We start from the raw sequence: 24,200 nt of genomic DNA on the forward strand, positions 1-24,200 counted from the left end.
TGCAGAGAAAGTACAGTTTTCAAAAACATAAAAATAGATAGTTACAAAAATGTGACTGTAGAATGAATATATGTGTTAGATATACTTAATTCGTTAATGAGGGACCTAGTAAAACTGATTTTGTGAAAGTATTGTTTGTTATTAGTTGTGATAGTAGTTCGTAGATATTAAGGAGATTGTTCTTACCAGATGTATGCTTATATATTTATGGATGTACTTAGTTTCAAATGATTCTGCAAAAAAAAAAAATACATGTAAGTGTATATATGGGAAAGAGTGATAAAAGCAAATATGGCAAATTGATAACTTTTTTTTTTTTGGCAAATTGATAACTCTTGTTGAACCTAAGTGTGGGTCTGTTGTTACTCCCTGTTCTGTTTTTTCAGTTTTTCTGTGGGCTTGAAATTTTTTGAAATAAAAATTGGGGAAATTAGGTACATATAAAGGTGTACACTTCACCCTTTCTCTGTTTCCCATCTGCCCTGTTCCCTCTGTCCTTTTCTCCCACTGCCCCAACAGGAATTTCCGTTAGACTCTCATTTAATCGTTTCAGTATTGTCTTTGAAATACAAGCAAATACATACACATGCATACACAATACGCACAATGCATGTTCTTAACTCTCCCCATTCTTACATATGAGGTACTGTGTGTCTTGCTTTAATCATGTAACAACATATCCTAAAGATCTCCCCATTTTAATACAGCAATAGAGTGCTCGCTTCGGCAGCACGTATAATAATAATATAGCAATAGAGACCCCTTCCTTATTTTTCTTCAGAGCTGAGGTGTACTTCATTGTATAAACAGCAGTTTATTGCTGTCCCCTATTGCTGGATACTTGCATATTTCCAAGATTTGCTGCAAGTAATACTGCAGTGAATAATTATGTACACGTGGCATTTTGTTATTTCAGCAGGTGTCTTGGCTCTGGCTTCCATAATCATAGACTGAGGGTTAGAACAACAGAAATTTATTTTCTCATAGTTGTGGAGGCTGGAAGTCTGAGACCAGGGTGTCAGTGTGGTTAGGTTCTGGTGAGAGCTCTCTTCTTGGCTTGCAGACTGTTGGCCATCTTCTCTCTGTGTCCTTCCATCAATGGGATGGAGGGAGGGAGAGCACGTTCTCTGGTTCATCCTCCGAAAGGACACTAATCCCATCATGATGGCTTTGCCCGCGTGGCCTCATCTAAACATAATCTTCCAAAAGTCCCATTTCCAAGTACCATTAGTTTGAGGGTTAGAGCGTCAACATATGAATTTTGGGGGCAGGGTAAAGAGTTTAGTCCATAGCAACAGGTATACCTTAAATTTCTAGAAATAAAAGGATTGCTGATATAAAAGTATAATACATCCATAATTTATCATATATTGTACTTGGATCTTTGATCCACTTTGAATTTATCCTGATATGTGAAGTATGAATCCAGTTTTTCTTTTTCCAAATGACTTATCCCCAAACCATTTATTACAGTGACTTTCTTATTCCACTGATTTGAGATTCTGGCTTTATCACACACTAAATGTGTTATATATATTTGGGTCTATTTCTAAACTTTTTATTCTGTTTCATTGGCTTATCTGTTCATGTTCCAGTTCCATACCATTTTAATCATGGACTCTTTATAGAGTGTTTTAATGCCTGATAGGTATCATGATCTCTCATTATAAAATTTTCCTGATCTTTTTGTTTATGCTTCTATTTGAATTTTCTTTTATTTAAATATTTATTATGGAAAATTTGAAAAATATATAAAGTAATGAGTCATTAAATATCCATTGCCCAGCTCCAGTGATTATCAGTATTTTGCTATTTGTATTTCATTTATTTCCCTTACCCTCTTATTTTTTTGGAGTATTTCACATATTTCATCCCTAAGTACTTTACTGTGTATCTCTAATAGATAAGTCTTAAAAAAAACAAAACAAAACCCTAAAGCTACAATGTCATCCCACCCAGCAAAATTAATACTAGTAACGTAATATTTTTTTTAAAGATTTTATTTATGATTTGACAGAGGGAGACACAACGGGAGAGGGAACACAAGCAGGGGGAGTGGGAGAGGGAGAAGCAGGCTTCCTGTGGAGCAGGGAGCCCGATGTGGGGCTCCATCCCAGGACCCTGGGATCATGACCTGAGCCGAAGGCAGACGCTTTTTTTTTTTTTTTTAAGATTTTATTTATTTATTCATGAGAGACAGAGAGAGAAAGAGAGAGAGAGAGAGAGAGAGAGGCAGAGGGAGAAGCAGGCTCCCAGGAGCATGATGCGGGACTCGATCCCAGGACCCTGGGATCATGACCCGAGCTGAAGGCAGACGCTTAACGACTGAGCCACCCAGGCGCCCTGAGAGCTTTAAATTTATGTGAGGCATATGTTCATCTTATGAATTGTGAGGGTAGACCTTTTTAAAAAAAAAAAAATTCCTATCGATGCTGAGATAACACGCTTATTCATTGTGTGTGTGTGTGATTTATTTATTTGAGAGAGAGAGAAATAGTGCATGCACAAGCTGGGAGAGGGGCAAAAGGGGAGGGAGAGGAGCAAAAGGGGAGGGAGAGGAAGAGAGGGGGAGAAGCAGTTTTCCCTGCTGCGTTTGGAGCCTGATAGCGGGGCTCAGTCCTACCACCGTGAGATCACCACCTGAGCTGAAAACAGGATTCGGATGCTTAACTTACTGGGCCACCCAGGCACACCACTTTTATTTAAATTTTTATTTTTTTTAAAGATTTTATTTATTTATTTGACAGAAACACAGCAAGAGAGGGAACACAAGCAGGGGGAGAGGGAGAAGCAGGCATCCCATGGAGGAGGGAGCCTGATGTGGGGCTTGATCCCAGGACGCTGGGATCATGACCTGAGCCAAAGGCAGATGCTTAATGACTGAGCCACCCACGCGCCCCCAGGCACTCTACTTTTAATGTGTTTTAATTGCTAGTCCTTTGAGTTTCAGAACAGCCATCCTCCCTCAGTGTCAGTTTATACTTACTGGCCAGTGGATTTCTTTAACTTTCTTGGTAATTCACTTATGTATTTAGAGGGATGCCTGCTAGGTTTATTCTTTATTTTTGATATTTTGGTATTTTGTGATGGGATAATTTCTAGGTTATTCTGTTGACCACAATCCTGGAAGTGCAAGTCCTCAAAGATTGTTTGAAAAACCAATGCTTAGATCCTTGGTTGAGAAAAAAAAAAATTTTTTTTTTAACATTTTCTCTTTAGCATGCAGCAGAATTGATTAAAACAGTGGCATCTCGCTATGATGAATATGTCAATGTGAAAGATTTTTCTGACAAAATCAGCCGTGCCCTTACTGCAGCAAGGAAGGATAATGACTTCATTTATCATGATCGAGTTCCAGACCTTAAAGATCTAGACCCTATTGGCAAAGCCACACTTGTGAAATCTACCCCAGTCAGTGTACCCATCAGCCAGAAATTCACTGGTATGTCAAGTATTCAGATACGCTTTAATCTTATTCATCTTTTCCCCAGTTTAATCTGTTTTGGTTTTTTTGTAGCTAAAGTCATATAGCTGCTGTTGTATGCTTTGAATATGATTTGCATTCATGTTAATGAATATGAGAATAAATATGAAGTGTTTTATCTATAGTGAAATTTCAAGATGGAAAGTAAATGGTAATAAAGTATATGCATACAACAGAGTCAGAGAATTTGAAACTGTGTTTGAGTAATGATAGACTTTAAGCATTTGTCATTTTGTTCACATTTGTTACATTATTTAAGATTCTGCCATTAAAAATGAACATTCATAAATATGACTTTAAACATACAAACTTACGGAGTTACGGTCGTATGAGATAAACGTTATCCTTGGATATTGGATCCTTGGATATTGTAGATATATTCAACGTATAGTAGTCTCTAGCTGAGATCCCAAGAATAATATTCTAATTTATTGGGAAAGGGTGATTATCTTACTTATTTCTATTTAGCAAACAAAATGTATTTACCATGTGCCAGGGACTCTTTTAAGTACAGGCAGTAACTCAGAATCCATATTCTTACACTGATGAGGTTATTGATGCACAGAGTGCTTATGTAATTTGCCCAATGTTGCAGAGCTAGAAAGTGGTGGAAGGAACTAGAAATCAAACCATGGCACTCTAGGCTTAATCAGTTTTATCAACAAATGAACAGTGTATTTTCTTATGCCTAAGTCGTCTTTACCAAAGATCTTTTTAATGACAAACACATCTTAAAAAGTTAAGAAAATTAAGTTCAAAGAAAAAGCTTTCATTGTCATTATCCTTGAATATAGTGATGTAAAAATTCTCTTCATTATTGTACTTTTAATAGTGATTTGGTTTTGATTTTTAAATATTTATAGACTTTTTATGTGAATATTGGAAAGGGAATATGAGCATTCACTTTACGGATGGAATTGTGTCTTAAAATTTTATCAATTTTCATTCCTCATTTTAGATTTGTTTGAGAACATGGTTCCTGTGTCAGTGCAACAGTCATTGGCCGCCTATAATCAGAGGAAAGCTGACTTGGTTAACAGATCAATTGCTCAAATGAGAGAAGCCACCACTTTGGCAAATGGGTTGGTAGAGCTTAACTTTCATAAATGTATCTCTAAAGTTCTAATGTTTTCTATTTGATTGTTCTATAACTAAATAGTTTATGAACATTTTAGTTTTCTGAGTCGGAGCTGAATGTCAAGAATACGTGAAATAGCAAATACACACACATATGTACTTATTGTGGATATTATATTTATTAAGCCCTAGCAAATGTCTTTGGGATAAATTTGATTACTGAAACAAAGTGAGAATTTTTGACTACTAATTTGCATTTTCGGGGATATTTATTTGAGGGAAATGAGAAGTAGAAATGAACTTGTAAGTTAAGATACATGGTATATTCAGTATTCTGAACCAATTTTTGTTTTCTGGTGGATTAAGGCTAAAAAAATAATTCATTGGTTTTTAAAATATCTTAAGTATAATTTTCAATAAAATGCGACAGAATACACCTATTTTAAGTGTATAGTTCAGTTCTTTCTGATAAATGTTCATACCCATGTAACCACCACCACCGTGATCAAGATAGAGAACATTTCCATCACCCTAAAAAATTCATGCCTCTTTCACTTTAGTCCTTCTTCCCCTGGCCCTTAGCCGCTGTTGTCTGCTCCCTGTCACTCTAGGTTGGTTTTACTTTTTATACAGTTCAATATAAATGTAATTATTATAGCATGTGTATTACATTATATGTACATTGCTGTATATAGTACATTGTAGTATTGCTACAGTATATATAGTATGCAACACAGTACATACAGCACAGTATATAGTCAAAATGTGTTGGACTTCTTTCACTTAGCATAATGTTTTTGAAATTTATCTATGTTGTATCAGTTTGATCCTTTTTATTACTGAGCAGTATTTCATTTTATGGTTAAATAGCAGTTTGTTAACTCACTGTTGGTGGACATTTCAGTTGCTCTGAGCACTGATGCTCAGATCTTTGTGTGGACATGTTTTATTTATCTTGGGTAAATACCTAGGCTTAGAATTGCTGAGTTGTGTGGTTCGTGTATGCTTAACTTCACGCAGAATAGCCAGATTGTTTTCCAAAGCGGTTATTCCAGTTCATATTCCCACCCATGCTTTTTGGGGACTCTGTACCCTCGGCAGCACTTAGTATTGTCCGTCTTTTCACATTTATACATTTTAGTGTGTGTGTAGCAGTATCACATTGTGGCTTAATTTGCATTCCTGTGATTACTACTGGTGTTGAGGAACTCTTCATGTGCTTATTAGCCATTTATATATCCTATGTGAAGTGTCTGTTGAAATTTTTTGCTCATTTTTTTAAATTGAGTTTTTCATGTTCTTTATGTATTTTAGAGCAAGTCCTTTGTTAGATATATGTTATTGAGGGGATTTTTCTTTCTTTTTTTAAGATTTTATTTATTTAAAAAAAAGATTTTATTTATTGCTCAGCAGGGAGAGAGAAAGCAAGCAAGCAAGAGTGGGGCGGGGGGGGGGGGTTGGTGCAGAGGGAGAGGGAGAAGCAGCCTCCCTGCTGAGCAAGGAGCCTGATGCAAGGCAGACACTTAACTGACTGAGCCACCCAGGTGCCCTGAATTTTGACTTTTAATTACTTAGACTGAGAGAAGTTAAGTTTGAGCTGTGAGCCCAAGGTAGCTAGTATTTTTTAATGTATATTTCTTACTTTTTTTTTTTAAGATTTTATTCATTTGACAGAGACACAGCGAGAGAGGGAACACAAGCAGGGGGAGTGGGAGAGGGAGAAGCAGGCTTCCTGGCGAGCAGGGAGCCCGATGTGGGGTTCGATCCCAGGACCCCGGGATTATGACCTGAGCCGAAGGCAGACGCTCAATGACTGAGCCAACCAGGCGCCCCACTTTTTTGGTTTTTAATTCTGAACTGTGAACTTAATGTTTTAATAGTTTTGTTTTAATTTTATCAATCACTGATTTTCTGTTTTTTTCTTTTTGTTTGTTTGTTTTTTTTTTTCCCTTTATCTTTGTTCTATTTTTCCATTGATGAGGGTAATCACTTTTTTGGGGTGCTAACTCCATTGCTATTGATTAGGATATATAGGACATTAATGTTTTAAAGATGATTTAGACCTCTAGATGACACAGTATCTCATTTTTTCAGGGTGTTAGCTTCCCTTAATCTTCCAGCAGCAATTGAAGATATATCTGGAGATACTGTACCTCAGTCTATATTGACTAAGTCCACGTCTGTGATTGAACAGGGAGGCATCCAGACTGTTGATCAGTTGATCAAAGAGCTACCTGAACTACTACAGAGAAATAGAGAAATCCTAGATGAGGTATGTTTTAAGAGATTTGTTTTTCAAGTAAAAACTGTTTTACCCCTTGGTGTCCAGCAGAGATTAGGACTGGATGCTTTCTTCTATTGGGTTTTGTAGGGTAATACTCACCATCCTGATGAACTTAATGTGGCCCAGAGCTGCCTTTCAGCTTCAAGAGGAATTCTGATTGAATGAGAATAGGTTCGTACATGTCTTAAGGGTATATAAATGCACATTAATGAAACTCATGTGACCATGATGTAATATTGATATACCATGAGAAATTAGTATCATACAAACTGTTCAGAGCCTTCATAACTAATGATTTCTTTTCTATGAAAGATTAGATTTCTTGGTAAATGTGGAATCAGACTAAGGAAGTTAGGCCATCAAATGTTTTATAAGCCCACTGCTTCCATCTTCTAGTAGAGAGGGCATTTTATCAATAGGAATGGAACACTAAAGTTTTTTGGCTAGAGTCAACTGTTTGACAGTTATTTTTTATTGTACCTTCACCTCTTTCCCCTCATTAATTCATTTCTTCCTTTAATGATAAATATATTCAAAATGGTTATATTGGCTTTTGCCAGTTTAGGAGTCATGTCTTTTAGGTAACTTCTGTTGTCAGTGCTTTAATCTATGATATTTTAATTTTTCAGTTAATTTTCAGGGGATATTATATTTACATCATTTCCAAATACTTTGGGAGAGGGGTAGAGTACTTAAGTACTCTATGCAGTCAGAAATCTGAGTATAACTTTTGATTCCCCCAAACATAACTACTCATAGCCTACTGTTGACTTTGGAAGCCTCACTGGTAACACAAACAGTTGATTAACACATATTTTGTATGTTATATATATTATATACTGTATTCTTAGAGTAAAGTAAGCTAGGAATAGGAAATGTTACTAAAATCAAAGAAAATCATAAAAATCATAGATTTATAATACTGTACTATAAAAAAATCCATTTGTAGGTGGACCTACAAAGTTCAGACCTGTGTTATTCAAGGGTCATCTGTACTTAAGACAGTGTGAACCTTGGGGATGAGAATATTTACCTCCTGGTTTTTTTTTTTTTTTTTTTTTTTTAAAGGATTACCCTTTAAAAGGATCATTGTGATTATACTAAATGATATGGTGATGGTGGTGGTGTCTTATTAGCTATTGAAAAAGGTCAGGAAACTTAAATGAAAACTTACTGTAGTATTGGCCTGGGGAATCTGATTCATGAGGGGTTCTACATTAATTACACCTTCAGTGTTACCAACCTCATCTATGTAGATGTAGTCCATAATCAGAAAATTGAAAGCAAATAGAATTGATGTTATATATCAGTACCAAAGCCTTGCTGTGCTGAGCTTGCTAGACAAGCAGAATCTCAGACCCCATCTCAGACCTCTGAATCAGGAGTTGCATTTAACAAGATTCCAGGGTGATTTGTGTGCCCATTAATATTTGACAGACACTGCTCTTGAGGTCATAGACTTTATTCAAGAGAATGCTTTATAGTCCTTTAAAATTTGTTGATTATTGGGTCAAGCAAGCTTGTTATCTGGTGTTCCACTTGAAAGGATGTTAGAATAGTAGATAGACAAAGGGAGGAAAAAGTGGAGAGTTTGTTTAAGATCACACGTACATGAAAGCAGCAAGAAGTAATTGTCTTGATAGGGAGAAGACAAATCCTGGAAAATGCAGTATGTATAGCAAGTCAGATAGCAGTCTGGGGCATTTAGTAAGTAGAAGTTATAATAATGAACTATTATTGAATATTGGAGTTATATTTGAACTTGATCCCCAGTTTTCTTAGCTGTGGCCCTGGGCAGATTATGTAACATCTTCATGTTTCAGTTTACTTATCGAAAAAAATGGGATAATAGTATTTATCACATAAGATAGCTGTGAAGCGGGATCAGGCATGTGCCTGCTAGTTAGTAGTTATTTAAATATTACTATATTTCCTTGATTTTAAGATGTAATTGATTAGAAGATGCATATTTGATTTTGAAACAAGTTTTATGGAAAAAGAACATTGCCTATTGAAATACTATATATCATCAGTTGTGAGGAGCATCTTCATTAGAAATATTAATGTGTAAAAAGCTTATCTTATAATTAAAAAGTGGCATTATTAGTGTACACACTAATATGTACTGACATATGTTATATGTCCATTGTCTGCCTATCTTAATATGAGGTACTTTTGTTTATCTTATTGATGTTTCTAACAGCCTTTTGCAGTAGTCACTATTACTCTGTCAACTGTACTTGGAGAGTCTCATTTTAAGTAAGTTGTGAGTTGAGAGAAGTAAGGTTGTGAAGCTGGTCCTCTTTTTTGAGTGTTCATTTCTCTCTGATAGCTTTTAGAAATTAGGCTTGATTTTCAGAAATTTTGAAGTATCCATTAATTAATTAATTAATTAATTTTTTAAAAAAGATTTTATTTATTTATTTCAGAGAGAGAGAGAATGAGAGACAGAAAGCATGAGGGGGAAGGGGGGTCAGAGGGAGAAGCAGACTCCCCGCCGAGCAGGGAGCCCGATGTGGGACTCGATCCCGGGACTCCAGGATCATGACCTGAGCCGAAGGCAGTCGCTTAACCAACTGAGCCACCCAGGCGCCCTCCATTAATTTATTTTTTAAGTAATAAATATATCTTTGCTAGGGACCTGTCGGGCCCTTTAACCTTTGATCCCTGCCCATGGATTCTGTTTCTTTAGTTACTTCTTTTTCTCTGCCCTCTCCTAATGAATTTCTGTCAGATGGTTGGTGGTTCTTTAATGATGATCAATTTTCATATCATTCAACATTTCTTCTACGTTTTCTCTTTGTGCTCTCATTCTGGGAGACTGCCTCAGGCCGGCCTTCCAGCTCAGTAATTGGTTAGTTAGTGTGCTTTTTGTGCTTTTCAGCCACCCTGTAGAGTGGTTTTTTTATTTATTTTATTGATACCTCTTGTTTTCAACATACCTAATTCTTTTAAACAATCCCCTATATTTATTTCACAACTGCCTGTCTGTTTTTGAGGTAAAATTTGTGTAACATAAAATTCATCATTTTAACCTCTTTACAGTATACACGACAGTGGCTCTTAGTATGTTTGCGGTGTTGTACAGTCACCAACACTGTCTAATTTCAGAGTCTTTCCATCACCCGCAAGGAAACTCCATTCTCATTAGCAGTCACTCTTCATTCACCCTTGACCCTGCTCAGCCACTACTCTGATTCTGTCTCTGTGGATTTGCTTATTTTGGACATTTCATATAAATGGAATCATAAACAGTATGTGCACTCTCACCTCTGTCACTTAGAATAATGTTTCCAGGTTCCTCCATGTTGTAGCACCAGCACTTCATTTTTTCTTACAGCTGACTAACACTTCATTGTGTGGAGGTATCACATTTTGTTTATCTATTCATCAGTAATAGATATTGGGATGTTTTGCTTTTTCTGGTTATTAATAATGCTATTTGTGAACAAGTTTTTTTTTTTTTTTATTAAGCACCTGTTTTAAATTCTCTTGCGTATATAGAGATGAGTGGAGTTTTTGAGTCATACAGGAATTTCATGTTCAACTTTTTGAGGAACTACCAAACTGTTTTCCAGAGCAGTGGCACCATTTTACATTCTTAGCAGCAGTGTGTAAAGTTTCTTTATATCCTTTCTGACCCTTAAATTGTTCTTTTTTTTTTTAATTTTATTTATTTGTCGGAGAAAGAGAGCGCACAAGCAGGGGGAGCAGCAGGCAGAGGGAGAGGGAGAAACAGGCTCCACTGAGGAGGGAGCCTGATGTGGGGCACGATCCCAGGACCCTGGGATCATGACCTGAGCTGCAGACAGACACTTAACCGACTGAGCCACCCAGGCGCCCCTAATTGTTCTGTTTTTTAATTATAGCCATCCTTGTGGGTATGAAGTGGTATCTCATTGTGCTTTTGATGTAACCTTTATATATAGAAAATACTAAAGTTAATAGTTTGATAGCGATTGGACTGAAAGTTTAGACCAACCTAGGGAGTATTGCCAATCTTTACAATATTAAATCTTCCAATCCATGAATATGGACAGAATGTCTTTCCATTTAGTTAGGTCTTCTTTAATTCCTTTCATCAGTGTTTTGTAGCTTTCTTTAAAAAAATTTTATTTTATTATGTTAGTCACCATACATCATTAGTTTTTAATGTAGTGTTCCATGATTCATTGTTTGCATATAACACCCAGTGCTCCATACAATATGTGCCCTCCTTAATACCCATCACCAGGCTAACCCATCCCCCCACCACGCCTCCCCTTTAAAACCTACAGTTTGTTTCTCAGAATCCATAGTCTCTCATGGTTCGTCTCCCCCTCTGATTCCCCCCCTTCATTTTTCCCTTCCTACTTTTTTTTTTTTAAACATATAATGTATTACTTGTTTCAGAGGTACAGGTCTGTAATTCATCAGTCTTACACAATTCACAGTCCTCACCATAACACATACTCTCCCCAGTGTCCATCACCCAGCCCCTCCATCCCTCCCATTCCCCACCACTCCAGCAACCCTCAGTTTGTTTCCTGAGATTAAGAGTGTCTTATGGTTGGGGCGCCTGGGTGACTCAGTTGGTTGGGTGACTGCCTTCGGCTCAGGTCATGATCCTGGAGTCCCGGGATCGAGTCCCGCATCGGGCTCCCTGCTCGGCAAGGAGCCTGCTTCTCCCTCTAACCCTCCCCCCTCTCATGTACTCTCTCTCTCTCTCTCATTCTCACTCTCTCAAAAATAATAAATAAATCTTAAAAAAAAAAAAAGTGTCTTACGGTTTGTTTCCCTCTGGTTTCATCTTGTTTCATTTTTTTCCTCCCTTCCCCTATAATCCTCTGTCTTGTTTCTGAAATGCCTCATATCAATGAGATCATATGATAATTGTTTTTCTCTGACTGACTTATTTTGCTTAGCATAATACGCTCTAGTTCCATCCGTGTTGTTACAAATGGCAAGATTTTTTAAATTTTTTATGGCTGCATAATATTCCCTTGTATATATATATATACCACATCTTTATCCATTCATCTGTTGATGGACTTCTTGGCTCTTTCATTGGTTTGGTTATTGTGGACATTGATGCTATAAATATTGGGGTGCATGTACTCCTTCGGATCACTAAATTTGTATCTTTGCGGTAAATACCCAGTAGTGCAATTGCTGGGTCAGAGGGTAGCTCTATTTTTGACTTTTTGAGGAACCTCCGTACTGTTTTTCAGAGTGGTTGCACCAGCTTGCATTCCCACCAACAGTGTAGAAGGGTTCCCCTTTCTCTGCATCGTCACCAACATCTGTCGTTTCCTGACTTATTAATTTTAGCCATTCTGACTGGTGTGAGGTGGTATCTCATTGAGGTTTTGATTTGGATTTCCCTGATGCCGAGTTATGTGGAGCACATAATTGTTGGCCATTTGGATGTGTCTGTTGGCCATTTGGATGTCTTTGCAGAAATGTCTGTTCGTGTCTTCTGCTCATTTCTACACTGGATTAGTTGTTCTTTGGGTGTTAAGTTCTTTATAGATTTTGGATACTAGCCCTTTATCTGACACGCCGTTTGCAAATATCTTCTCCCATTCTGTCAGTTGTCTTTTGGGTTTGTTGACTGTGTCCTTTGCTGTGCAAAAGGTTTTTATCTTGATGAATTTCCAATAGTTCACTTTTACCCTTGCTTCCCTTGCCTTTGGCGATGTGTCTAGGAAAAAGTTGCTGCGGCTGAGGTGGAAAACATTGCTGCCTGTGTTCTCCTCTAGGATTCTGATGGATTCCTGTCTCACATTTAGGTCTTTCATCCATTTCGAGTCTGTTTTTGTGTGTGGTGTAAGGAAATGGTCCAGTTTCATTCTTCTGCATGTGGCTGTCCGATTCTCCCACTACCATTTGTTGAAGAGACTGTCTTTTCTCCATTGGACATTCTTTCTTGCCTTGTCGAAGATTAGTTGACCATAGAGTTGAGGGTCCATTTCTGGGTTCTCTGTTCTGTACCACTGATCTATGTGTCTGTTGTTTTGCCAGTACTATACTGTCTTGATGATGACAGCTTTGTAATAGAGCTTGAAGTCCGGAATTGTGATGCCACCAGCTTTGCTTTTCTATTTCAACATTCCTCTGGCTATTCGGGGTCTTTTCTGGTTCCATACAAATTTTAGGATTATTTGTTCCAGCTCTTTGAAAAAAGTTGATGGTATTTTGACAGGGATTGCATTAAATGTGCAGACTGCTCTGGTAGCATAGACATGTTCACAATATTTGTTCTTCCAATCCATGAGCACGGAACGTTCTTCCATTTCTTTGTGTCTTCCTCAATTTCTTTCATGAGTATTCTATAGTGTTCTGAATACAGATTCTTTGCCTCTTTGGTTAGATTTATTCCCAGGTATCTTACGGTTTTGGGTGCAATTGTAAATGGGATCGACTCCTTAATTTCTCTTTCTTCTGTTTTGTTGTTGGTGTACAGAAATGCCACTGATTTCTGTGGATTGATTTTATATCCTGCCACTTTACTGAATGCCTGTATGAGCTCTAGCAGTTTTGGGGTGGAGTCTTTTGGGTTTTCCACATACAGTATCATATCATCTGCAAAGAGTGAGAGTTTGACTTCTTCTTTGCCGATTCGGATGCCTTTTATTTCTTTTTGTGGTCTGATTGCTGTGGCTAGGACTTCTAGTACTATGTGGAATAGCAGTGGTGATAGTGGACATCCCTGCCATGTTCCTGACCTTAGGGGAAAAGCTCTCAGTTTTTCCCGATTCAGAATGATATTCGCTGTGGGTTTTTCATAGATGGTTTTTATGATATTGAGGTATGTACCCTCTATCCCTACACTCTGAAGAGTTTTAATCAAGAAAGGATGCTGTACTTTGTCAAATGCTTTTTCTGCATCTATTGAGAGGATCATACGGATCTTGTTCTTTCTTTTATTAATGTATTCTATCACACTGATTGATTTGCGGATGTTGAACCAACCTTGCAGCCCAGGAATAATCGCGCACTTGGTTGTGATGAATAATACTTTCAACGTACTGTTGAATCCTACTGGCTAGTATTTTGGTGAGAATTTTTGCACCCATGTTCATCAGGGATATTGTTCTGTAGTTCTCCTTTTTGATGGGGTCTTTGGTTTTGGGATCAAGGTAATGCTGGCCTCGTAAAATGAGTTTGGAAGTTTTCCTTCCATTTCTATTTTTTGGAACAGTTTCAGAAGCATGGGTATTAATTCTTCTTTAAATGTTTGGTAGAATTCCCTTGGGAAGCCATCTGGCCCTGGGCTCTTGTTTGTTGGGAGATTTTGGATGACTGCTTCCATTTCCTTACTGGTTATGGGTCTGTTCACGTTTTCTCTTTCTTCCTGGTTCAGTTTTGGTAGTTTATAGGTCTCTAGGAATGCATCCATTTCTTCCAGATTGTCTTAATTTGTTGGCATATAGTTGCTCATGATATGTTCTTATAGTTGTTTATATTTCTTTGGTGCTGGTTGTGATCTCTCCTCTTTCATTCGTGATTTTATTTATTTGGGTCGTTTCTCTTTTCTCTTTGGTAAGTCTGGCCAGGGGTTTATCAATCTTACTAATTCTTTCAAAGAACCAGCTTCTAGCTTCGTTGATCTGTTCTACTGTTCTTTTGAATCTATTTCATTGATTTGTGCTCTGCTCTTTATTATTTCTCTTCTCCTGCTGGGCTTAGGCCTTATTTGCTGTTCTTTCTCCATCTCCTTTAGGTGTAGGGTTAGGTTGGGTATTGGAGACCTTTCTTGTTTCTTGAGAAAGGCTTGTATTGCTATATACTTTCCTCTTAGGACCGCCTTTGCCACATCCCAAAGATTTTGAACACTTGTGTTTTCATTTTCATTGGTTTCCATGAATTTTTTTTAATTCTTCTTTAATTTCCTGGTTGACCCATTCATTCTTTAGTAGGATGCTCTTCAGCCTCCACGTAGTTCTTTCCGACTTTCCTCTTGTGATTGAGTTCTAGTTTCAAAGCATTGTGGTCTGAAAATTTGCAGGGAATGATCCCAATCTTTTGGTACTGGTTGAGACCTGATTTGTGACCTAAGATGTGAGATGTGATCTATTCTGGAGAATGTTCCATGGGCACTAGAGAAGAATGTGTATTCTGTTGCTTTGGGATGGAATGTTCTGAATATATCTGTCAAGTCCCATCTGGTCCAGCGTGTCATTTAAAGCCTTTATTTCCTTGTTGATCTTTTGCTTAGATGATCTGTCCGTTTCCATGAGGGGGGTGTTAAAGTCCCCTACTATTATTGTATTGTCGTTGATGTGTTTCTTTGATTTTGTTATTAATTGGCTTATATGACTGGCTGCTCCCATGTTAGGGGCATAGATATTTACAATTGTTAGATCTTCTTGTTGGATAGACCCTTTAAGTAGGATATAGTGTCCTTCCTCTTTTCTTATATTATAGTCTTTGGTTTAAAATCTAATTTGTCTGACATAAGGATTGCCACCCCAGCTTTCTTTTGGTGTCCATTAGCATGGTAAATGGTTTTCCACCCCCCTCACTTTCAATCTGGGGGTATCTCTGGGTCTAAAATGAGTCTCTTGCAGACAGCATATCGATGGGTCTTTTTTTTTTTTTTTTAATCCAATCTGATAGCCTGTGTCCTTTGATTGGGGCATTGAGCCCATTACATTCGGGGTAACTATGGAAAGATACGAATTTAGTGCCATTGTATTGCCTGTAAGGTGACTGTTACCGTACACTGTCTGTGTTCCTTTCTGGTCTATGTTACTTTTAGGCTTCCTCTTTGCTTAGAGGAACCCTTTCAATATTTCTTGTAGGGCTGGTTTCGTGTTTGCAAATTCCTTTAGTTTTTGTTTGTCCTGGAAGCTTTTTATCTCTCCTTCTATTTTCAATGACAGCCTAGCTGGATATAGTATTCTTGGCTGCATATTTTTCTCATTTAGTGCTCTGAATATATCTTGCCAGTCCTTTCTGGCCTGCCAGGTCTCTGTGGATAGGTCTGTTGGCAATCTAATGTTTCTACCATTGTAGGTTACAGACCTCTTCTCCCGAGCTGCTTTCAGGGTTTTCTCTTTGTCTCTGAGACTCGTTAAGTTTTACTGTTAGATGTTGGGTGTTGACCTGTTTTTATTGATTTTGAGGGGGGTGTTCTCTGTGCCTTCTGGATTTTGATGCCTGTTTCTTTCCCCAAATTAGGGAAGTTCTCCACTATACTGGGATAGAAGTTAAATCTTTGATTTTCATGTGGATAAATTAATGTCTTTCTCTTTGTTTTGTTTATGGCATCTAAGGTCTAAAGACTTTCTATTTATTTTAATCTTAAGAATATTTAAAGTAGTCTTGGTGTATGGATATACATAATCTCTTAGTTTTTCTTTGTTTTTAATTTACTGAGTAAGGTAATGGCTAACCTAGCCTTAAATTTTATAAGACTTTGTTAAATATGTTATAACTTGGATTTGTGCAAGAAAAATTGTTGTAGCATTTTATATTCCAGCCAGTAAAGTAGGGGTATTCCCATCCTTTAATTCTCACCTGTATTGAGTCTGATCACTTAAAAAATGTTTTAATTTTTTTATACCAGAAATGATATTTCATTGTTACTTTGCTTCCTTTTTAAAAGTCATTAAGATTGTTGGATGAAGAAGAAGCAACTGACAATGATTTAAGAGCAAAATTCAAGGAACGCTGGCAAAGGACACCATCTAATGAACTCTATAAGCCTTTAAGAGCAGGTAAAAATGTGTATAAATGGCTTTCACTTGAATAAATTACCAATTTTTTTTTTAAGATTTTATTTTTAAGTAATTTTTATACTGAATTCACAATCCTGAGATCGTAAGTTGCATGCTCCACTGAGTCATCCAGGTGCCCATATAAATTCCCAATTTGGATCCACATTTTTGCTTGATTAAATTAGGGACAGTTGTAAACCTGTTTTTACTGAAACTGGTATTGTGAAAGCATAGGTGTTTTTCCTCAGTTCAGTGTAAGATAAAAAATAACAGAGGTGTAATTCATGTTCATTATAAGAATTTCAGAGTCTTAAAAACTCTAAAAAATTGTTTTTTTAAAAAGATTAAACTCATGGTAGGGGTGTGTATGCAGAGGGAGAAGGAGAGAATCTCAGGCAGACTCCTGATGAGCACAGAGCCTGACCTGGGGCTCGATCTCATGACCCTGAGATCATGACCCGATCTGATATCAAGAGTCGGACATCCAACTGGCTGAGCCACCCACATGCCCCCAAAATTCTTAAAAATAATAAAGTAAAGGGGCGCCGCCTGGGTGGCTCAGTTGGTTAAGCGACTGCCTTCGACTCAGGTCATGACCTCAGGGTCGTTGGGCTCCATGCTCGGTGGGAAGCCTGCTTCTCTCTTTCCCACTCCCCCTGCTTGTGTTCCCTGTCTCGCTGTCTCTCTGTCAAATAAATAAATAAAATCTTAAAAAATAATAATAAAGTAAAAATGAAAATGATTCTGTAACTCTCTTTTCCTAGTCCCAAGTCTTTTTTTTTTTTTTTTTTTAGAGCATTTCTATAACCACTAGGTATTACGGGTTCCAGGAACTGCTATTAAGCTGTATGCATAAATAAATGAGATCAGTTTTTTTAAAGATTTTATTTATTTTTTTGAGAGAGAGAGAGAAAGAATGTGCAAGTTGGGGAAGGGTAGAGAGAATCTCAAATCTCAAGAAGATTCCCCACTGAACGTGGTGTGTGATATAGGGCTCGATCTCATGACCTTGAGATCGTAACCTGAGCCGAAACCAAGAGTTGGACACTCAGCTGACTGAGCCACTCAGGCACCCCTAAATGAGATCATATTATATATATAAATATGGTTTTGTAATTTCATTTCACTTAGTAGGGGATGGTAAAAGGTGAGTTTTCCAGTTAAATTGAAGTCAAATTATTATTTTTTAAGACTTTAATTATTAAGATTTGTGTTTGCTAAAATAAGTGTCTTTATGGTAGCTAGAGACTTTATTATTTATTTGTTATTATATAATTAATACTATTGACATTTTTTCTAAAAATGTATCTGTTCTTTTAAGTCAAGTTGAAGCAGTGATCCTTTGAGAAGGGAATACTTTTTGAGTAAGTTGTAATAATTTTTGGAGTGAATGATTTCTTTCTATATTAATGAATTGTAGGAAATTATTAGACTAATGTCAATTAGCTTTTATTTGGTGGATAGTAACCACAAATGTATTTTAAGGTATACCTGTGCTTTTCCAGAAACAAAAATGCCAAGAGTGACAGGAGCTCAATTTCTGTTACATAATGAATCAGGGCCCATAGAAGAGGGGTAAAAAGTAAAGTTGGAGAGCAGAACTAAAAGTATAACCAGCTGTTAAAGTCATTGCTGTACTCTGGTAGCATTTTTTTTCCCCCACAGAGGGAACCAACTTCAGAGCAGTTTTGGATAAAGCTGTGCAAGCAGATGGGCAAGTGAAAGAGCGTTACCAGTCTCACCGTGACACCATTGCACTTCTGTGTAAGCCGGAGCCTGAGCTGAATGCTGCCATCCCTTCTGCTAACCCAGCGAAGACCATGCAGGGCAGTGAGGTAAGCAGATACATTTTGATGTGGGTGGTCATCTGCTTATGAAAAGTATGTTCAAGCCATTATGAACACAGTTAATTGCCAATTTCTTTTTTTTTTTGTTAATTGCCAATTTCTTACTGCCATTTTTTCAACAATGCAGACGTAAATTGAGGTTGTTACATTTGAAGTAGCATGGTATATACACTGTGTAATAGGTAATTACATTAGTTAAAATATTACTATCTTGTAATAATAATTTCTATTTATTGAATGTTTCCTGAGCTTGGTACTATATTCTAGATACTTTATAAGTTCAGTATTTAATTCAGGCTTTATAAAAGGGAGAGGCTTGGAAGCTTAGAAACTTCCCTGAAGTGGAAGGACTGGATTTGACCAGATGCTCTTCTGACCATAAATTCTTTGTTGTTTGTTACATCATTCTCTACCACCATCTACTGTATTCCACTGGAGCTATCTTTAAAGGGAAAATCAACCAGCTGTGCATGTTAATAAGTGGGTAACGTCATTATAGCATTTCTATTTGTGATAGGAAGGGGAAAATCAATAAGTGGGGCATGTGAGTCAGGAAGTCCAAAGGTGCAAATACGCTTTAGTGGCTGACCACTGTAGTAGATTATGAATAAGAGATCCTGAATGAAGTACACAGGGAAATAAGCCAAAGGGCAAGCTATGTCTGCTGAAAACTTCTTGAAAAAGGTGAATTTCTTGGGGTAGTAGGTCTCAGAAGTTATCAGTGTTGTGTCTTGTCTTTCTATAGAAACATTTCATATATTTATTCAGCCAAGACTTTGGGTACCTATTCTGTAAGGCATTATGCTAGGTACTTTGAAAAATCAACAAATGAACCATACACAGCCTTTACCTTTAATTTATGGTCCAATGTGGAAGATTAGACCTATACAGGGAGAACTGTAATACAGGGTAGACAAGTGTTGTGACTATAGAAAGTAGGCTGTGAGGATTTAGATGACGAAGCACTTCAATTTCAGTATTTTGGAGCTTCTTTCCTAAGAGGCTTCTTAAGAGATTGGCACAAGATGAGAACAGAGTAGACGGGCAAAGTGAACACATATAATATCTGAGTAGGATTAAGTGAGCTACCAGAGGTTCAGTGGAAAAGAGCCCCCGCAGTGAAGACTGCATAGTTGAATGGGCACAGAACCCAAATCTCTAAAGGTAGGGGGAACCTGATGGAACGAAGAATATCAGTTAGATGCTTTAAAGAAATGGGGGGAAGGGAGAAGGAAGGTGGTTAGATTAATTTGTGAGGAACAGAGACTGCAGACCCACAGAACAGCAACTTTTTGGCCCCTTTTTTATCTTAGGATAAAGAAAATCCCTGCTTAGTATCCTCTTCTCTCTCTCATTTTTAGAAAAGTAGTCTCGGGGCGCCTGGGTGGCTTAGTCGTTGAGCGTCTGCCTTCGGCTCAGGTCATGATCCCAGGGTCCTGGGATCGAGCCCCATTTGGCTCCCTGCTCGGCGGGAAGCCTCCTTCTCCCTCTCTCACCTCCCCCTGCTTGTGTTCCCTCTCTCCCTGTCTGTCTCTGTGAAATAAATAAATAGAATCTTAAATAAATAAATAAATAAAATAAAAATGTAGTCTCAAAAAAAAAAAGTAGTCTCTATACCCAACATGGGGCTTGAACTTACAACCCCTAGACAAGAGTCGCATGCTCTACTGATTAAGCTAGCCAGTCACCCCCCTCTCCTTTTTCTTTTTGGCGTCTTGTACGTGACTCAGAACTTATATGGCTTTTGTCCTTTGATTCTTCTGCTTTCAGTAGAGAAGCAAAAATGGTTTCTGCTGAGCAAAATCAGAATTAGTATGCACTACTTTGTTACTTCATACAGTTGTAGTCCCAGCTGCTTTTGTTAATTTATAATGGTATTACATAGGGGGAGAAAACATTTATAGTCAATATCAAGTGATTTTACTGAAGCTAGATTTTCTCGAGAGAAGCAACCAAAAAGTTTTCAGTGCTCTATATATTCATTCATCATGTGCCTTTACCAAAAGACTAATTAATATCATATGTTTATTAAAGCTGTTTCAGGTAATTGTCATAGTTGTTGATGACACATTTTATCCAGTTTTTTTTATGATAAAAGCATAGTCATTTGAATTCTGATTATTAAAGTGAATACAAAGTACATGTTTTATTAAGAAGTCCGATCTTAATGGTAGGGCTCTTTTTTTTTTAAATTGTGAAGGGGCCTACTATTTATCCTTGGTCTCTTTGGGAATCTGTTTTTACATATTGAGATACTTTGAAAAATGTTGCAAGTATGGATAATTTGTATTTAAAGATCCTTTTTTAAATACTTAGGACCATTGCTTGTGAATGTACACCTCTGATCAGCAGGGGTATGGAATCTAGTCTACACTTGGCCAGACAAGCCTTGGCCCTAGTGTAGGGCCGAGTCTGCCCAGAGGAAGGGGCATCTTTTTTTTTTTTTTTTCTGTACAAAAGTGATATCCATTTATACTCATAGTATTGCATCTGTCTGGGGTGATGAAGGCGGGGGGGGGTCCCTTTGGAAAAAAGTCTCCATCTCTTCAGAGATAGTGCATAACATAGTACTGTCCAAAACTGTGTGCCTTTCTAGGCCTTGCTTTTTTCTGGTTCACACAAAGTCATCTTCTAGACTAGTGGGTGATCTGCAGATGCAGCTTTTACTCTTTTTCATAATAGGAAGTGTCTAGACAGGAGTCAAGGTTGACTGGCATCTCTTCATTCATTTGTTCACCAAACATTTGTTGAAGGCCTGCTGTATGCCAGGAACTATGGCAGCATGGTCCCTAACAGAGAGAGGTGGAAAACTCTAGGATAGCTTTAGTGTAGGGTAAGTGTGGTCAGGTTCCCGCTGTTCTGTTGTTGAGATACTCTCATGTCTGCCTTTTCTGAAACTAAAATGGCAGGGACTGAAAAGTAAAACTGAAAATCTCATTGAGAGTATTTGTTCTGTGCCTAATTGTGTTTGGTGCTGTTAGATTCTACAGAGAGCTTTATCATCTAAATGGGGTTGCCAAATGATGGCCTGTGGGCTAAATCCAGCCTGCCTCCTGTTTTTTGTATGGCCTATGAGCCAAGAATGCCTTTTACATTTTTAAATGGTTGAAAAAAGTCAAAGTAATAATGTTTTATGACATGTGAACGTTATATGAAATTCAGATTTTAGTATCCATAAATAAACTTTTGTTGGAGCATAGTTACACTCCTTTACATTTCGTCTATGGCTGCTTTCACACTAGAAAGGCAGAGTTGAATTGTTGCAACAGAGACTGGCTTACAAAGCCAAAAATATTTTCTGTCTGTTGTTTTTTCTTTCCCCTTCTGTTTGGTTCTTTACAGGAAAAGTTTGTAGCTCTTGGTCTTAAAGGTGAAGTACAGACAACTGAGATGATCTCATTCCTGCCTTTCTGTTTTACCTCATCTCCCTCCCTTCTGTCTTTTTTTACTGTGTTTCTGCCGTACTAGCCACCCCCCCCCCTTTTTTTCTCTTTTCCCTTTGAACATGGGAAGCTTGTTCCTGCCTTAGGACTTTAACATTTGCTTTCCTTCTGTTGGGGTCTTTCTTCCAAGGCTACTGCTTCTTTTTTCATTAAAGCCCCAGATGTCACCCTTTCCCTTTCTTTGTCATTGGCTACTGTATTGCTCTGTTTTTTGTGTGTGTTTAATTCTTCCCTCCCTTCCCCTGTCCCCCACATGAAGGACTCTGCTTCTGTTAATAGTTGTATTTTGGAGCTAGAGCAGTACCCAGCATGTAAGGATTCAAAAAGTGTTGATGGAATGATAACTACTGGCAGCCTAACTTAATAAAGGGATGCAGTTAATTGCAGTTGAAAGCTAATTGGAGCTGTTTTTAAAACGTAGAAATAAACACAGGATTCTAATTATTATTTTTAAAATTTTTTAATTGAGATATAATTGACATACAACATTTTATTAGTTTCAGGTGTGCAACATAATGATTCAGTATTTGTATATATTGTGAAATGATCACAATAAATCTAAATATCAGTTATCACACATAGTTACAGAATTTGTTTTCTTGTGATGAGAACTTTTAAGATTTTACTCTCTTAGCGACTTTCAAATATGCATTGTATTATTATTATTTTTTAGAGGATTTTATTTATTTGAGAGAGAGAGAGAGGGAGCACAAGCGGGGGCAGGGGGAGGGGCAGAGGGAGAGGGAGAAGCAGACTCCCTGTTGGGCAGGGAGCTTGACATGGGGCTTGATCCCAGGACCCTGGGATCATGACCTGAGCTGGAGGCAGACACTTAACCTAAGCTGCCCAGGCACCCCACAGTATAGTACTATTAAGTATAATTACCATGCTGTACATTATATCGTCATGACTTAATGTATTTAATTAATCGAAGTTTGTACCTTTGGACTACCTTCATCTATTTCGCCCACCTCCATCCCCTACCTCAGGCAGCCATCAGTCTGTTCTCTGTATCTGTGAGCTTGGTTTTCTTTTAGATTCCACATATAAATGAGATCATAACAGTATTTGTCTTTCTCTGTCTGACTTATTTCATTTAGCATAATGCCCTCAAGGCTCATTCATGTCACAAATGGCAAAACTTCATTCTTTTTTTATAGCTGAATATTCCTCTGTGTGTGTGTGCGTGCGTGTGTGTGTACCACATCTTTATTCATTTATCCATTGATGGACATTTAGGTTTCCGTATCTTGGCTGTTGTAAATAATGCTGCAGTGAACATGGGGGTGCAGAGGGATTCTAATTATTTCTATACTTTAACTTGATAACACATTAAGCCTCAAACTTGAGTGGATAAGAAACTGTAGGCATTGGCTTACTTTTCTTTCTATTTTGGTCATTCATTTGAGGAAGCAGTTTAATTCATTTTCTGCTGTAGTTACTCTGTTAAAATAAGGCCAGTATCATGCAATCTAAAATACGGTTAAACTAGTATATATGACAGTTTGAAAAAAAATAAAAGGATGCTTGTCGTACAAGGACTCTTTGTGTGGTGGTCTAAAAGTTCATTTATAAATTGGTTGTTTCAAATGGCATTATTTTTCCAGAGACTTAGAATCCTAGCATTTGGAGTAGAATAGGACTTATTAAATACATATTTGGTCCTTTTTTTTTTTAATTTTATTTTAAAGATTTTTATTTATTTATTGAGAGAGAGAGAGAATGGTAGAGAGAGAGCATGAGAGGGAAGAGGGTCAGAGAGAGAGGCAGACTCCCCGCTGAGCAGGGAGCCCGACGCGGGACTCGATCCTGGGACTCCAGGATCATGACCTGAGCCGAAGGCAGTCGCCTAACCAACTGAGCCACCCAGGCACCCTGGTCCTTTTTTTTTAATCACTGATTAGAAAATCGACTGTCATAAAAGTTAGGAAGTTAGCTTTTCTACATAGCGGAGCTGGTATTAGAACTTGTGGTTCTACAAATTCTGCTGGGGTTCACTTCCCACGTTACTCTGCTGCCCTGTGTGTGGTTAGTTCTTCACCAAAGAGGAGGTTTTATTCTTGTGAACCATGTCTGTCTTCTCATATTACTTATTATCTAATTTGGGGTACTGTCACCATAATTTTGACCCATCATTTGATGAGAGGATCGTAGTTGCTGTACTCTGGAAGAAGCATCCAATCTGTTTTTGATAATAGTGTTATAGTGTCCCTGACTTTCAGCTTTGTTTAGTAGACTAGCTTTTTTTTTTTTTTTTTTTTTTTTTAAGACCAGTTCTGGGAGCGCCTGGGTGGCTCAGTAGGTTAAGTGTCTGCCTTCGGCTCAGGTCATGATCCCAGGGTCCTGGGATCAAGCCCCGCA

General features: G+C 37.7%; 1 protein-coding gene across 3 annotated transcripts in view; it reads left to right on the forward strand.

Moving 5' to 3' along the window:
- Positions 1-24,200, forward strand: part of LOC113916615 (programmed cell death 6 interacting protein) — an 83,833-nt gene that overhangs the window by 32,938 nt on the left and 26,695 nt on the right. For all 3 annotated transcript variants that reach the window (XM_027583200.1, XM_027583201.1, XM_027583202.1), the window contains 5 exons: positions 3,220-3,442; positions 4,443-4,566; positions 6,656-6,833; positions 16,438-16,549; positions 18,215-18,384. In XM_027583200.1, coding sequence (XP_027439001.1) covers positions 3,220-3,442; positions 4,443-4,566; positions 6,656-6,833; positions 16,438-16,549; positions 18,215-18,384 — 807 coding nt within the window. The remainder of the gene's footprint in view (positions 1-3,219; positions 3,443-4,442; positions 4,567-6,655; positions 6,834-16,437; positions 16,550-18,214; positions 18,385-24,200) is intronic.

This window comes from Zalophus californianus, chromosome 1, assembly GCF_009762305.2.
Source record: "Zalophus californianus isolate mZalCal1 chromosome 1, mZalCal1.pri.v2, whole genome shotgun sequence".
Taxonomy (NCBI): domain Eukaryota; kingdom Metazoa; phylum Chordata; class Mammalia; order Carnivora; family Otariidae; genus Zalophus; species Zalophus californianus.